At 36.5% G+C, this 15,732-nt stretch overlaps 9 protein-coding genes across 9 annotated transcripts; 5 read left to right on the top strand and 4 right to left on the bottom strand.

The window, feature by feature from the left end:
- Window positions 1-435: 435 nt before the first annotated feature.
- ATO7 (Ato7p) lies at window positions 436-1,221 on the top strand (the record flags this gene model as incomplete). Its single annotated transcript, XM_020222354.1, has 1 exon — window positions 436-1,221. The coding sequence occupies one exon, from the start codon at window positions 436-438 to the stop codon at window positions 1,219-1,221; it is 786 nt and encodes a 261-aa protein (XP_020075289.1).
- A 303-nt stretch (window positions 1,222-1,524) lies between these two features.
- HYPBUDRAFT_112205 (uncharacterized protein) lies at window positions 1,525-1,872 on the top strand (the record flags this gene model as incomplete). The annotated part of the gene is made up of 1 exon (XM_020218888.1): window positions 1,525-1,872. One exon carries the CDS (start codon window positions 1,525-1,527, stop codon window positions 1,870-1,872), a length of 348 nt encoding a protein of 115 aa, XP_020075290.1.
- Window positions 1,873-1,931: 59 nt separating this feature from the next.
- HYPBUDRAFT_153679 (uncharacterized protein) lies at window positions 1,932-2,563 on the bottom strand. Its single transcript, XM_020221666.1, has one exon. The coding sequence runs from the start codon at window positions 2,212-2,214 to the stop codon at window positions 2,023-2,025; it is 192 nt and encodes a 63-aa protein (XP_020075291.1). The 5' UTR covers window positions 2,215-2,563; the 3' UTR covers window positions 1,932-2,022.
- On the top strand, window positions 1,954-4,113 carry HYPBUDRAFT_153680 (uncharacterized protein). Its single transcript, XM_020221667.1, has one exon. The coding sequence runs from the start codon at window positions 2,317-2,319 to the stop codon at window positions 3,775-3,777; it is 1,461 nt and encodes a 486-aa protein (XP_020075292.1). The 5' UTR covers window positions 1,954-2,316; the 3' UTR covers window positions 3,778-4,113.
- Window positions 4,114-4,650: 537 nt separating this feature from the next.
- On the top strand, window positions 4,651-7,748 carry HYPBUDRAFT_153682 (uncharacterized protein). The gene has a single exon (XM_020221668.1). It carries the CDS (start codon window positions 4,742-4,744, stop codon window positions 7,391-7,393), a length of 2,652 nt encoding a protein of 883 aa, XP_020075293.1. The 5' UTR covers window positions 4,651-4,741; the 3' UTR covers window positions 7,394-7,748.
- Window positions 7,749-8,094: 346 nt separating this feature from the next.
- On the top strand, window positions 8,095-10,680 carry SEC6 (SNARE-binding exocyst subunit). Its single transcript, XM_020219832.1, has one exon. It carries the CDS (start codon window positions 8,131-8,133, stop codon window positions 10,657-10,659), a length of 2,529 nt encoding a protein of 842 aa, XP_020075294.1. The 5' UTR covers window positions 8,095-8,130; the 3' UTR covers window positions 10,660-10,680.
- A 128-nt stretch (window positions 10,681-10,808) lies between these two features.
- Window positions 10,809-11,996, bottom strand: HYPBUDRAFT_7518 (uncharacterized protein; the record flags this gene model as incomplete). Its single annotated transcript, XM_020223666.1, has 1 exon — window positions 10,809-11,996. The coding sequence occupies one exon, from the start codon at window positions 11,994-11,996 to the stop codon at window positions 10,809-10,811; it is 1,188 nt and encodes a 395-aa protein (XP_020075295.1).
- Window positions 11,997-12,893: 897 nt separating this feature from the next.
- Window positions 12,894-13,628, bottom strand: HYPBUDRAFT_93532 (mRNA splicing protein; the record flags this gene model as incomplete). Its single annotated transcript, XM_020223912.1, has 1 exon — window positions 12,894-13,628. A coding segment is annotated over one exon (735 nt), but the record flags the coding sequence as incomplete, so codon positions are not given.
- A 227-nt stretch (window positions 13,629-13,855) lies between these two features.
- Window positions 13,856-15,196, bottom strand: RPS24 (40S ribosomal eS24 domain-containing protein; the record flags this gene model as incomplete). Its single annotated transcript, XM_020219384.1, has 3 exons — window positions 13,856-14,534; window positions 14,658-14,759; window positions 15,179-15,196. The coding sequence occupies 3 exons, from the start codon at window positions 15,194-15,196 to the stop codon at window positions 14,130-14,132; spliced, it is 525 nt and encodes a 174-aa protein (XP_020075297.1). The 3' UTR covers window positions 13,856-14,129.
- Between the last annotated feature and the right edge of the window lie 536 nt (window positions 15,197-15,732).

Consider the following 15,732-nt stretch of genomic DNA (forward strand, 5'->3'; position numbering starts at 1 on the left):
ATATACAACAGTTAATATACAACAGTTAATATACAACAGTTACCAATATACACAGTTACCAATAGTAGACCTGTCACGTAGCACAGTAGACCAGGGTATGTGGTGGTTCCCTTGGTCCTGGCGGGGCGGGCGTAACCCCGAAGGACTCGGACTTGGGACCGTTCGGAGTTGCTGCCAGCGTTCCCTCCGACGTCCTGGCCGTTCCCCACAGATCCTGGTGGCATTGAGATATACGAGTTTGACAGTGCGGGTGAGCTCAACAATTTCTACACGTACACCACCTGCGAGCGTTTTGTGGGGAATGTCAGCTCACTTCCCTCTAACGGTGATGGGCTTTTTTTTCCAGGCCTGGTCATAAATCCGACGGGCCCATTGAAATAAATATCTCTTGCCATCCGCCAGGAAGCTTTTGCTGTTTTGGTGTAAGCCATCATCATGACATCCTCATCCAGTTCACATCAGCTGAAAGAAATCAGCGAGTTTTACTCCAACGACAACACACAACAGCCGGTTTCCAAGATCAAGACTACTGGGGACGGCGACGAATTCATTCACATTGGGAATCAGAAATTCGACCGTCATGAGTTGATGAGAGCGTTTGGTGGTACGCTTAACCCGGGGTTATCACCACCCCCCAGCCATGAAATGGCCAATCCTGCTGCTTTTGGCTTGTGTGCATTTGCCTTGACTACTTTTACATTATCGTTGTACAACGCCCAGGCAATGGGGGTTAAAGTGCCCGCCGTGGTGCTTGGTTTGACGTGTTTTTACGGGGGTGCGGTGCAGTTTTTGTCGGGGGTTTGGGAGTTGGTTGTTGGTAACTGTTTTGCCGGTACGGCTTTGGTTAGTTATGGTAGTTTCTGGTTGAGTTATAGTTGTATTACCATCAAGGCCTTTGGGGTCAGTGCTGCTTATGAGGACCCCACCATGTTGGCCAATGCCATTGGTTTTTTCTTGATGGGCTGGGCCATCTTCACCTTTTTGTTGGTTTTGGTGACTTTGAAGTCGACGGTGGCCTTTTTCTGCTTGTTTTTCTTTCTTGATTTGACCTTTATCTTGTTGGCTGCCGGCGAGTTCAGCGGCAACGTTGGTGTGACCCGTGCCGGTGGGGTCATTGGCATCATTGCCGCCTTCTGGGGGTTCTACAACGCGTACGCCGGGGTCGCCAACAGATCCAACAGTTACTTTATTCCTCATGTCATTCCCTTAACTAGAGATTAATGGTTTTTTGTTTGTTTTTTTTTTGTTTTTGCAACATTTCTTATGCCCTTGTTATGTAATCAAGAGTAACTTCTTATGTAATTGAAATACACGTGACTGGTCTCGTGACTAGCAAGCTAAATGTACGGATGTTTCTCTGTTGTGGGAACCCACGTGCGGTGCAAAGAGCTAATTTTGTACCCTGCTTAAAACAATGTTTTATTACTTAATAACTTTATTTAATTAAAGTAATAAAGGGTATTGGATATATATATAAACCTTTAGGTCGGACAATCTAACAGGGGAAACTTTTCCATCATCAGCATGTCCTCCACTAATAAGAGAATTGCTTTACCAGCAAGAGTCGAGCCAAAGGTTTTCTTTGCTAACGAAAGAACCTTTTTATCATGGTTAAATTTCACGGTTATATTAGGGTCTTTGGGAGTTGGTTTATTGAATTTTGGGGATCAAATTGGTAGAATCAGTGCTGGGTTATTTACTTTTATTGCCATGTTTACCATGGCTTATGCTTTAGTGACTTATCATTGGAGAGCAAAAGCAATTAGATTGAGAGGTTCTGGTCCTTACGATGACAGATTTGGTCCAACCATGTTGTGTTTGTTTTTACTTGTTGCGGTTGTGATTAACTTTATTTTAAGAATTAGAGCTTAATAATTTTCATTTCTTCATTTGCATTTTTATAAAAAACTATTTAATATTATTCATTCTTTGTAGGTTCTTTTCAAGTAGCGGTATTTCTTTAAGAAGTATAGCGATTCCAATTCTGGATTGAGTTAGTGAGTGGGTTAAGCTTTCGTTTGGTTAAAACATACCTTTGATGATGTAGTTCCCTTTGGCTAAGGCTTGGGTTAGATCGTGGTCATTTTCCACCCTGGTATTACGAAACCCCCGTTTGGCCATTTCAATGAACTTGGGGTATCCTCCCAGGTCAACGGGGTAGTCTTTGCCCATGTAAACCAAGGTTTTAAACAATTGTCTTATCTTTGGATCCATGAGGAAGTGTTGTAGGTATTTTTTTCAAAAGTGCACTTCATCTATTAAATAACTAATAAATAACTAATAAATAACTACTCCATAGTTACACCACTACTTATAATGGACAGGGGATTCAAGCCGGCCCGGATCGTGGCCTTGTTCTTGGTGGAGTTTGATATGTCTCAAGGGTATAAGATTGTTTGGGAGAAGTCAAAGGATATCAATTTGAACGGGTTGGATTATAAATGTTTACCATCAGGAATACATAATTATGATTCCACCAATATAGTATTAAGCCATTTCGATAAACAATTGTATTATGGATTGGCCCGGTTTCGCCAATTCAACACTAATCATGAAGGAGAAATGGATAGGTCCAAGATTAAAATGTACTCGTTGGGGATATTAACCAACCCACTAAATGATGAAAAAATTAATCAGTTTTCTAATTTTGGCTGGGAATATATCGATCTACTCGATGAATTATTGATCCAATATAATGAGACCGGTAATGAAACGGTTTTCGAAGAGTTTTTCAATTCAAACCATCAATTCAATCAAGTTAATTTGATCAATCACCCACTCACAAAATTACCAAAATTTTTCTTAATCTTCGGACCGTTGATCTTCCCCATTATAAAGAAATGTTTAATTGGGCAGAATGGATTGATTTTCGATAACATCAATCACGATCATGACTCGGTTGATTTTTTCGATAATAATTGTTTCAATTATCTAATATCATTGTTAAGTTTAATACCAAAAGATGTTAACTTGAAAATGGCCCCCAACCCAAATACTTCTACTAGACCAATATACCAAGTAGGATTACCCGATGACGCTTTCTTAAGAAATGAACAGGGGTTCATTGGGTCCACTAATGACGATATGATGAAAACAATTAAACAAATATACGATTACCAAATACAAATCGAACCAAATTATCAAGATAATGAAAAATATGAAAGGGTGACTCTCACCAATGAAAACAATCCCATTAAATCAACCAAGAAAGAATACCTCTATTTCAAAATAATTTATAAAGAATTATATAAATTCGAATCATATGATGACGATTCTTCAATCAACACGTTTAATTCCAAATTCAAGTTGAACGAACAAGAACCAAGCTGGTGGTTAAACCAGGCTACAAATCCAATTTCCTGGAGTGAATACATTTGGTCGGCTTTCAGCTGGTTTGCTAGTGCTGGTAACATCGAACCTTGTTTGAATCATCCAGAAGATGAGTCAAATGATTTACTGAAGGAATCCATAACCCAATTGATTCGAATCGTGGGGTATTTCCATAAACTAACCAAAAAATGGTTTCAAATCATTGATGAAATAATTGAAGATCAATTATTAGAACTATATCCAAATCTCGATTCATCCAATAATATCTGGGAAAAAATCAATGATAAAATCCTGGTGGATCTAACTTATCAAGATATCATTGACTTGGAACTAGATCCTTATTCGGCTCAAGATTTAGACTTCATTACAAACTTTGTTTTAAAATATTGGAATCACGTAGTCGATGATGTCAATATCGGCATTGGAATCCATGGCTTCTGCTGTTAAACTATATACTATATAACATTATATATTCTTATACTCTCACTACTTATACTCTCACTACTTATACTCTCACTACTTCTACTCTCACTACTTATACTCTCACTACTTCTACTCTCACTACTTCTACTCTCACTACCTACAATCCGATCCTCTCTTCACTACCAACTATCTGGACTCAACCAGTTGACGTAAAACATTGTGGAACCATTTCCACTGAGGTCACCTAATCCAATTCCGAACAAAGTTCGTGGAAACCGCACCAAAAGTCAAAAATTACAATTTGAACAAAAAAAAAGTAAATAAAGAATAGATAAACGATTCAAATTTGTTCAACTCTCTCTCTTTTTCACATCTTTCTCGGATAACTATACCAGATCAATCGTATTGATTCATTGGACACCATTGGATTTGTTGATTCTGCCCTGCTCGGTGATATACTGGTTGTCCATCCGCCTATTGATATAGAACAAAAGAAAAATAAAACCCCCACTGGTGAGTGATACGGCTATTCATTTTGTTATTGGTGAATTGACTTAATAATTGGGCCGGTGTTCATTTTATTCCATTTCATCAAGCTAAGTTTTTGGTTACTGGGTTTTATTCCTTTAGTATTTGGAATATTGCAATTGGTTTTAAATAAAACTAATTTTTCAATCATTTCAAACAACGCCTCAAAAGGGGTTAGCTAGATTTACAGTCGATTTCTGATCCAATTGAGAGTCTTAGGACGTTTATGCTTGGAGACAAAGGTCAGGTTCTTGTTTTCCCTCCATACGTTTGCACTTAAATAGCATCAAAGTATCGTGGTGATAATTTTCAATAGTATAACAGCAAATAATTGATCATACTATAGAACCGAAACCGAAAAAAGAAAAAAAAAAAAAAGAAAAAAAAAAAAATACTTCCTTATATATACATATACATATTTTAAACAAAAAGAGGGAAAGGAAACTAGTTTTGCTATAAGATGAAGGGTAATAATAATAATAGTAATAACCGGAATAACCAGAAGTCCGGCAATGGAAGCAATAATAGTAATAACGGACATCGTCGTTCTAATTCCCGTTTCAATGGGAATTCTCAGCCTTCGTCTACTTCTTCAGAATCAAACTTGAATAATGAACGTTTGCTATTTTTGATTTCAAAATCAATTGGCCAAACCGCAGTGGCTACCCTCACTTCTGGTGCTCGCTATCAAGGAACCTTGTTAAGTAGTGATATATCTGCTCTGGGCTCGGCTCCTTTATCAGTCATTTTAGCTAAGCCTGCCATTGTATCTAAATCGAAAACTGATGAAAAAACTAAGGCTGATTCTAATGACCTTCCCGAAAAAATGGCTATAGATGCTGAAGACCTTATTGATTTAGAAGTAGCCGGAATTAATATTGGTAAAGATCAACTGTCTCAACAGAATAAACCAGTCTCTCAACCTCAACCACAACAACAGAAAAGTCAACTGAAATCTCCAAGTTATGCTGCTGCCGCTGCTGCTGCTGCTCCACCACCTCAACCAGCCCCACCACCTCAATCACATCGTGCACAAAATAAATCTACGACCTCCAATAAATCCGAAAATAAATTCAAAACTGATTCTGACATCTCATCGCAATTTCAATTCAGAGAACGTGAATTACAAAGATGGGTTCCCGATGATGATGGGACGCAAACCGGGTTGGATGATGAAACGTTTGGTGATCTTGGGAGCTCCTCCGGTTCTGGGGCTTGGGATCAATTCAAAGTTAACGAAGAAAAATTTGGGGTCGAATCTTCTTATGATGAGCATTTATATACTACTCGTATCAATACTTCAGCTCCTGATTTTAAAGAACGTGTTGAAAGAGCTGAACGTTTGGCAAGAGAAATTGAAAGTCAATCAACTACTGATCGTCATATTTTAGAAGAAAGAGGTTTGGAAGTCGATTACGGTGATGAAGATGAAGAAGATAAATATTCAGGTGTTGATAGAAGAGGTGATGAATTAATGGCCGCTTTAAGAAATGCTAGTATCTCAAATGATTCTAGCTCCAAAAATTTCGCCCCTGGTAAGTATGTTCCTCCTAAACATAGAGCTGCTCAATATCATAATGATCCTGCAATTGTTTCTAGTTCTGCTACTAAAAGACAAGCAGAAGCTGCTTCTGCTCAACAACAATCTGATAATCAACAATCAAAAGTTCCTGCCAAACCTGATTCTACTTCAAGTCGTGCTCCTGCTGTTCCTACTAAGCCAAACTCTATCCCTCCAAAACCTCCCGTTGCTAACCAACATAACGAATCTTTTAGATTGAATGCACAAAGTGAAATTAATTCATTGAGAGAGTTTAGCGCTAATTTTAAGATTCCCCATAAAATGCCTACTGACTTATTACCTATATTAGCCAAAGACAAATTAAAACAAGATGAGATTTTGAAAAAACAACAAGAAACTCAAAGAAGAAAAGAACTTTTGGCTCAAGAAAAACAAAAACAGGAAGAGGCTAAAGATTTAAAACAAAAAAGTCAATCGTCAATCCCTTCAATTCCTCCAAATCAAGCCCAATCACAAAAAAGTCAACATACATCTCCAAGTCCAAAACAACATTCTTCTCAACCTGCTACTCAGCAACCAACCCCTCAAGCTCAAAAGAAAAAAATGGATCCTACAAAGCCAGCTTTCAAACTTAATCCTAAAGCTGCCGTCTTTACCCCATCTCAAAAACATAATCAATTATCACCAAACCCTCCAAAAGCTCAATATCAAAGGTCCCCAATCAATCCGTCGCCACGTATGAATAACCAAAGACCATATAGTAGCGGTAGTGTTTCGAATTCATCAACATCGGGCTCATCCAAAAGACACTATCAAATTAATCCAGTTGACTTCTTTGGTGGTGCAGATAAAATTCCAACAAAAGAAGGTCAGGAAGAAAAAATAAAGAAATTCAAATCTTCATTCAACAATTTTGTCACTGCCCAAGTTAAACATGAGGATAAATCATCTCCCTTATTCCTCGAGAAGTCTTTCCAAACTCCTCCAACTTGGACTTCAACTATCGATGGTGGTTATGAAACTTTATTCCCTTCACCTTCTGTCGCTGCTAAGCCAATGGGTAATATGATGCTTCCAGCTACTCCTTCATTACCATTTGTTCCAAATGTAATGATGAATCCAAATCATCCAGGTGCTGCAAATCATGGCTTACCAGGACCTGGTTATCCAACTGCTCCAAATGGTTCTAAGTTCCCGCTCTCGCCGCAACAGCAACAACAGCAACAACAACAGCAAGCTGCTGCTATGGCACATTTCCAACAACAACAATTTCATGCAGCAATGCTCTACCAACAACAACAATTCCAAGGTGGAATCCCCCCAGGCCAACCTCCGGTGCCAATGTATATGCCAGGTGCTGAAGCTTCTCCGTTCATCCCTCCTGGTGGCTTTATGATGCCTCCTGGTGGTGCCTATGTTGGTGGTGGAAGTCCAGTTAATGTTAATGCTATGATGTTTGGTGGTGCAGGTGGAAATAGTCCTGCCCCATACGGTGACATGTCTTCACATAATTATGGAAATCATAATCATGGGAATGGAGGTAATAGAAGATTCAATAACCACGGAGGCAAAAGGGGTAGCAATAACTGATTTTGCTTTTCTTAGTTATAAAAATAAGAATAAATCATGTATCATATGATCAAAAGGAATAAAACTTTAGAAATAAACAAAAATTAAAAATTAAAGGTAAATAAAATAACAAATAGCAAAGGTCATAAAACAGACCGGTTTGAGGTTCATTTAAGATGGTAGTGATGTTCAGATTCTGATGCGTACAGTTTGTCCTTGATTTATCAGCTTGACTAAAGACGCTTGTCATGAATATCTAGTTTTATTAACCTCATCATCCTTTGGTTCATAATATAGAGACTTGTTTTTTTTGTTTTTTTTTTTGGCAAGATTTGGTTAGCATTATCACATTCTCATTTCGTCTAGTTTTATTGACATGTAGCTATTTTAACATATACTTTTTATAAAACACTGTTGTAGAGGTTGTAGTTTAGCAGTATTTTGCGGCCTATTCTTTTGTCATTTTTGTTGAAATTTTGTCAAAATTATTTCCGAGAAACAGAGAAAACAATAAAACTCCTACAGATCTGTTTTGACAATTCCCTAGTGTCACTATATTAACATCCTTGACTTTATCTAAAGCAAACTAGAATCAGTGCCTTGACACTCTTTCAATTAGAAGTAAAAGGTCAAAAAAAAGTATATGCAGTACTTTTTTTTTGCTCAATATGAGAACCAATATTTCGATTTGTTGATAGTTTTAAGTAGAGATCCACTAGAGTTATCCATATTCAGCCAACTATCAAGATCCAATAAAGATGAGTGAGGGTGCTTTACTCCGGGTGTCCAACTTTATAAAGGTTGAGGATGATTTAGAGAAAATACTGGAATTGAAGCAGCAATTTTTGAAAGAGAAAAGCACCATTGACACCAAGTTAACTAGTACCATGAAGACCCAAACAGATTCAGTGTTTATGAATATGAATAAATTGAAAACTTCAGCGGATAAGCTCGGTTTGATCAAATCGAATTTGGGTAAGATCAACGAAATATATGATGCTTCTATTACTGATATCAAAGACTATGATACTATTAAAAAGATGACAGCTGTGAACCAATTCTTACTTCAAGTTGAAAACTTGTCTCGTGATGTTTCAAAATTCAAGCAGTACATAGCGTATATCAATCAATTAATCCAAGAAGAGTTTGAAATAATTAGTGAGGATATTGCTTATCCGATGGAGAATCTCCTCAAGATTCATTTCAATTTAACCCAAGCAAGAAATCTTCAAGACTACCTTGAAAAGGAGTCCACTAACTTATCGGATGATCTCAAGTCTATTGTACAGAAAATTGTTGCTCCAATGAAGGCAACCGTAAGAAAATTTGACGAATTGTTACGAGAGGTTATTATAAGTATGACTGAGTCACTAAAAGATGGAAATTCAGAGTTAGTTTTTAAATTAATCAAGGTTATTGAATTCGAAGCAAATGAGGATTTGAAGTTTCAATTAATGGAAAACTTAGATTTGAACAAATCAAAAGATATCAATAGTATAAATTACTCTACATACAGAGGTTCAAGAAGACATTACAAGAAATTTTTCTTTGATAAGTTGGAAGAAAGTCTTGCCGATACTTTTAATAAATGTGTTGAGCATTTCCAGGATGACAAAATGCAAGTTTATGATAACTTGAATTGGCTTGAAGATGAACTTGTATTTGTTGTTGACCGTTTAGCTCCAATTTTTCCTATTAGATGGCAAATAAGTAATTTCATTCAAAACGTTTATTACAATAAGCTACATAAATTTACAATGGAAGTTATAAATTCTGATCCGCCAGCTGAAGATTTAATGAAAATCTTATCTTATGATTCTCATTACAGTAATTTCATCACAGCATTACATACCTCGCCAGAAGAAGAAGGTGGCTCTAATAGAAAGTCTATAATCAAAAAAGAACAAAAATCTATTATTGGTGATGAATTGAAGAATGTTGTGTTGGAGGATTATTTGAAAGTCTTTTGTGGTAAAATGGATGAGTGGAATGACAATTTGATGAAACAAGAAACAGAAACCTTTTCCTCTAGAGATGATCCTCCAGATCTTTATAATTACCATCAAGTTATTGAAGATCAAGACGCTCAAGAGGAAATGATCTTAATTGAAATTAATACAGAAGTTTTTGTGCTACCCGACTTCAAGACTCCTTTAAGTATGTTAAAAGAGCAAGCAGATGTTGCCGCTGATTCGGGTTATGGTAAGATTCTTGTTGGTGTTATTGAAAATTGGTCGCAATGTTATATAAAAAGAGCTGTAAATTATCAAACAATGATCGAAGAAGAATTTGATAAGTACATGTCAGTTTACAACAATGAGAGATTTCTCATCAAAGAAAGCAAAACCAAAAATTTATTCAGACGTCCTTCAGCTCCCCGTCCAGCATATGAAGATATTGAAAACATGACTGAAGAGGAATTAGCCCAAATATCTAAACCATGTCTTCTCGAATACTTGGTTGCATTAGGTAACACTTACGAAATCAATACTGATAGATTGCAAGATAAGTTTTTACCAACTTACAAAGGAAAAGTTCACTCTAGTTATCAAGGCAGAATTGAACAAGCTTTTGAAGATACCTTAACCCCAAGTACTGAATTAAATGCTCAGGTTATTCGTATGCTTGTTGATATTATCGTTAATGATTTATACCCAGCCTTGTCAAATGTCTTCACCAAATCCTGGTATGATGATGATAAAGCCAAAAACATGGATGAACCAGATATGGCAGATCAAATTGTAGAAACAATATGTGACTATATGGCAGAAATGAGAAGTTATGCAACTTATGAATTATATTCAGTCACCTTTAATATATTGATGGACGCAGTTGTTTCCACCTATATTAGAATGGGATTTGAGAATATATTACACGGAAGTGGTAAAAAGATTGATCCAAAAGCTGTGAAAAAATACAAATCATTTAGAGATGGAATTGAAAGAGACATTGCCAAATTTTATACTGCTTTAGAACCATTGGTTACTAGAAAGGATGGTTACTATTTGGTGACTAGTTTAAGAGCAATTGAACTTCTTGGTGAATTTGCAACTTGTGATGATCCAGCTGAAATTGCACCGGAGATCTGGGAGCATGAAATCTTGGAAAATTTTTACTACTGTACTACAGATTACGTTAAGGGTATTTTATTATGTCGTAAGGATATGGATAACAAACAAGTTAATATGATTGTTTCCCATTTAAGTGAACGTCAAAAAGAATATCATGCAAATGTCGAGCCTCCTGCTATGCCAATAAGTACTTTGAATAATTTTTTCTACAATTAGAAGAAATAGTTTGTGAATGATTAGAATAAACGAATTTTTTTATAAAAAAAATAATGTAGAGGAAAAGAACTGAATATAGTCATGAGTTAAAACTATTAACAAGGTTTTAAGCAAAGCTCCCAAACATAAAGCCGGTTTATGTGAAGATTCTAAATTTTATTCATTATTATCAAAGAGGTACAAAGAGCCACTGTAGGATCAATTTTAGCCTGATCAATTTCGATTAAATATTCATGAGGACGATCACCTCTAATTATATTAGCGACATCTTTCATGTTACCCTTTCGATCCACTCTTTTCAAGTGACCAGATGAAGGATTCCACCTATAAGAGTTATAATTTTTATCGTGTTGAAGTTTGAATTCAAAGAAATTTTTAGTGAGCTTTGAAGAGACGTGAACTTTTTCACCTGTCTTCAAAGTGTGATCATTGAAATCTAAAGTTTTAGTATCACTAAGACCTGAAATATCAGAAAGTCTTCTTTCATAAGCAGAAGAAATCTTCCGTGCTCTTGTAGGTAAACTTTGACTTATATCATCACCCTCAATTATATTTGAATTTTCAAACTCAGATAAATTGAATTTAATGAGAATGGATTGATATAGAGATTTTTGAGAATCTTTATGATTCAAAGTGCCCCTGTCACTAGTATCAAAAGTCAGACCAGTGACATTTGAGAAATCATTCTTAGAAACTGAATCATTTTGATCCTCACTCGGATTATTGGTAAGAATTTCAACATAACCACCGTTTCCCACGTTAGCATTATAAACCGATGCCACTCTATTATTTGAAGGGTGGTTTAAGTTTTCAAAATAGTAGTCATGAATCCAGAATAAATTATCGGAATGTAATCTAACACTAGGTTTGACAAATCTAAATCTTATCGTATTTGATTCAGTATCCAGTACATTTATGACTTTAGCTGGTTTAGTATTATCTGGTTGCAATTTATACAAAATAAGTTGCTCTTTATCATCAGTGTGTTCTTTATCATCAGTGTGTTCTTTATCGTCATTATGTACCTCATCATCCACAGGATGATTTTGAATCTCATTAGGAGTCAGTTGAGGATGCCGTATCACAGACAGGGATCTCAGTTCAGCAGGAGTTAGATTTGGACTCGATTGAGGTCGGGCCTTGAGAGATGAGGAATCTATAGACGACCATCTCTCATGTCTTTGGTATAACTTATTAGACTTATCCTTCAGGCTATTATGTCTCCTTGAACGGGCCTGTTCTATTCTTCTTCGGGAGGCACAAAAATACGTCACACTCCCAGTCACAGATGTCACACTCCAAACTGAAACCACTCCGATCGTGATAATACTTATCATGATTCAATCTTCCAGGATGGGAATTTAGGATAGAGAAGTGTGTGTGGTCTTTGACTTTATTTTTTTTTTTTTCGAATAAACTTGATATTGATTTGGATTCTTAAAGTATAAATATCTCAGTAAATAAGGAGAAATGGATGATGGGTATGAAGTAATTCTACCCAACACAAAACAGTTGTATGGAAAGACAAACTAGCCAAAATCTATATCGACAATTCAACTTCCAGGGTCGATGATACTGTGAAAAATAAATAAGAATAACAATAATAACAAAAATAAATAGTTAGCCAAAGTAGTTCTTTTAAAAATCGGAATACGATCGTTCAAGATAACCTTCAGTTTCCCTCTTCCAATATTCTTCTGTTGTTTGGGTCTGGTTGAGTAAAATTCACCTTCTTTGTTCAAAACACGCACCAATTGCTTTGTAAAACGGTGTTTTGGTCGTTTGTTTAGTTCGGCTGTTTGCAAAGACGCGGATTTTTATTGTTTTGATGGATTTTTTTTTTTTGTTTTGTTAGCGAAGCTAACGCATCAACTTAGACTGCCATTTGCAGACACCAAGGAAGATGTCTTTGGGTCTGGAGCATTGCAGGAGCAAACCCTTAAAGCTCAGTCTTCTTCAGAGGAAGAGCCGTAACCGTCAAGGATACCCGCGTTCCCAGAGGCGGTGGTATTATTTGGAGCTTTGGCTGAAGACATAGAGTTATTCGAAGTTGAAGTAGACTTATTTAAAGTATTTGTTGAAGTATTTGAGGAGCTGGTGACTGTGGGCTTCTTTTTGATGAGGATAGTGGAGGACACGGTTGGTTTGGGACATGGTAGGTGCTTTGGCTGTTCGTCAGGAGTCGTATTTGGAGTATCAGATGGAGTATCAGATGGAGTATCCGGTTCATCCGAAGGGTTTTTCTTCAATTTCTTGAAGGCCCTTTTCGCAAGTTCTTCGTCTTCATCTTCATTAAGTTTCTCTTGTAAGGATTGAAGACTAGTTATTTTCTGTTGTATATCAGCGGTCAATTTATCTGAACCGCCCAGTTGGGCGATTTCTCTATTTCTTCGTTGTAATGCTTCAAGATGTTCATTGATCTCCTGTTGTTGTATCTGGCCTAGCAATTTATCCTGTAAGTTTTCCATGACATCTTTGGAAGAATCTTTTGAGTTCAGTTTCCAAAAAGGATTCTTATTACGTTTTTCCTTTTCCAATTGGAATAGTTTATTTTCCTGTTCTTCTTTTTCCAAGCGCTCCAATATTTGGGTTTCGGATTCCACTTCCTTGACTTCTTTTTCCACTTGGGTTTTAGTAGTTGATTCATAGTTTCTAACTGCACCTTGATCCGGGATAAATCCCGCCGATCTATAGTTGGTTTTGAATGAAATATTATTATTACACCGAGGACATGCTATATGGAACCTCAAGATCTTGAAATTCATATATTTCTCTCCGGTATCTTCTTTTCTTGCATTGAACTTTCTTCGATGAGCAATGTATTCGTTACATTTTAGGCATCGCATAGAATAGGGCGCCATTAATCGAACTTTCTCCACCTTGGGCTTGAGTGCCTTGGCCTTCTTCGGCACTTTGGAAGGATCATAGTCTGGCGGATAGTATTTGTTTATGCTTTTCCTTTCTGACATACTTCTTGACGTAGGTGAACCCTTGATGATTTAGTTATTTTGATGCTTTTTTTTTTTTTTTTTTTTTTTTTTTTTTTTTTATTTTTTTGTTACTGTACGAAAAGCTAATTTGTTTTGTTTGGGCAAATGAACAAACACCCGTGCACCGAGGTGAACTTAATACAACTACAATTATCAGTAGCAACAGCTTTACAAACTACATTAAAAGATTATAATATACAATAAATGTTTTATTTGTGATTGTGGATTTTTGTGTTTTTTGTTTTTTTTTGTTAATAATTATTAAAGTAGATGATGCACCCCAAAACAACAACTAAAAAATCATCAAGTTGAAAGAAAGAAAAGTAAACCAATAAAGAAACATGAAAAAGAGAAAGAACAAAATAAAGACAACAAATCACAAATGACAGGAATTATATTATATTATATTCTATACAAGGTCTGATAAAAAGAAGCCAAATTTCGAATTCTCTTCTCCATGTTATAAATTCATTGATTAACTTAATCAGCGTTTCTTCTAGCAGCTCTCTTGGCAGCACGACGTTGAGTACCAAAGATTTTCTTTTCTCTGTTCTTCTTTTGTTTTCTTTGTTGTCTGGATGGTTTTTCAACTTTTTCAGCTAAACCGTATCTAACTAATCTGTAAGCTGGTTCGAATTTTTTGGCATCAGCAACAGATTGGTAGATTAAACCGAAACCGGTAGATTTACCACCACCGAATTGGGTTCTGAAACCAAAAACAGAAACAGCATCTTTTTCGGCTTTGTAAATTTCAGCTAATCTGTCACGTAATTCATCTTTAGAGACGTTAGCTCTGTTTGGATGTAAGACATCAATGACAAATTGTCTTCTGGCCAATAATGGGTTGGAAATAACTTTACGAGTTCTAATGGTAACGGAATCACTCTAAAAAGAAAATGTTAGTACGGTAATCTTGTTTACTCCCTTGCTAGATCTTCTATCCTATTCATTCATCAAGGCCCTTCTGGGTCAATTTCAAAAATTTTTCACTCAACTTCAGCCATCGACAACAACCTCCTCTTCAATAAAAGTCCTGTCTTCCTCTTGCATATCTAGCGCCGGGTCAAACCATCTTTCGTGGGTATGGACATACCATTTTGGATGATATTTCTGTTGATGTGTGGTAAAAAGTAGTATATCAAACAACTCTAATAGAGGGTTAAAAATTTCAATAAAATCCAGTGAAAACTTTTGTTAGTTTTTTCCTCATTTTTTTTTTCTTTTTTCCTCAGTTAAGCCTTTCACTTAGTGAAAATCTTTTTTTTTTTTGTTTTGTAAGAGAAAACCGCACATGCAGGAGCAGTCCGCCCTCGAAAAGCTGCTTATGTAATAGTTTGGCGTGTGGGTACCGTAAAGTAAAAGAGCAGTCACAGATCACGTGTGCGCGGCCGGTTGCACTAATTGCAGCCATGGCTCGAGGTGCCGGAGGTATTCACTTGATGTGATGGTTGATTCGTGGATGTTGTTGGATGTCTGGAGGTGTTAGACTGGCTGGGGCTCTCTGGTGGGTCCTGGTATTGCTAATTGACGGCGATGCTGTTGTTCATGGTGTATTTACTTAGTTTTGCATCAATTTGTAGATAATTTGAAGATTATTTGCAGATAATTTGAAGATTATTTGTAGATAATTTGAAGATTATTTGTAGATTGTTTGTAGATTGTTTGTAGGTTATTAAACTGATTTACAATCCATTGGGATGGTTCTTGATACAGAGTCATCTCAATGGCCCCCCATTGAATTGTTCGAGCGTGCAACATGGAAGGGAACCTTTTGGAATACGCTTGCGTGGTATTGGTTGTCGGTATGTATATGGGTATGTATGTACGGATGTTTTATCTAATCATAATCCTACATATAACCTTTGATGCTTGTTTTCAAGATTGAGCTCATCGCTGGTTTATCAGTACCTTGTTGATTGCAACGATAAAGACCCTCGCCCGGACGCATTTCAAATGGTATAGATCTTGATCCTCCATTTTACTCAGCTTCACCAAAATGTCCCAACGAAGATGGATCAAAGGTCCTATCTGTGGGGTTGACAATTGTAGATCGAGACTATATACCTCGAACGCTGGTCAAAAA

Source organism: Hyphopichia burtonii (genome assembly GCF_001661395.1).
Source record: "Hyphopichia burtonii NRRL Y-1933 unplaced genomic scaffold HYPBUscaffold_6, whole genome shotgun sequence".
Taxonomy (NCBI): Eukaryota; Fungi; Ascomycota; class Pichiomycetes; order Serinales; family Debaryomycetaceae; genus Hyphopichia; species Hyphopichia burtonii.

What these genes read in the sequence shown, in the direction of transcription:
- SEC6 (XM_020219832.1), top strand. Translation starts at nt 8,131, where the DNA reads ATGAGTGAGGGTGCTTTACTCCGGGTGTCCAACTTTATAAAGGTTGAG.
- HYPBUDRAFT_153679 (XM_020221666.1), bottom strand. Translation starts at nt 2,214, where the DNA reads ATGGATCCAAAGATAAGACAATTGTTTAAAACCTTGGTTTACATGGGC.
- HYPBUDRAFT_153682 (XM_020221668.1), top strand. Translation starts at nt 4,742, where the DNA reads ATGAAGGGTAATAATAATAATAGTAATAACCGGAATAACCAGAAGTCC.
- HYPBUDRAFT_153680 (XM_020221667.1), top strand. Translation starts at nt 2,317, where the DNA reads ATGGACAGGGGATTCAAGCCGGCCCGGATCGTGGCCTTGTTCTTGGTG.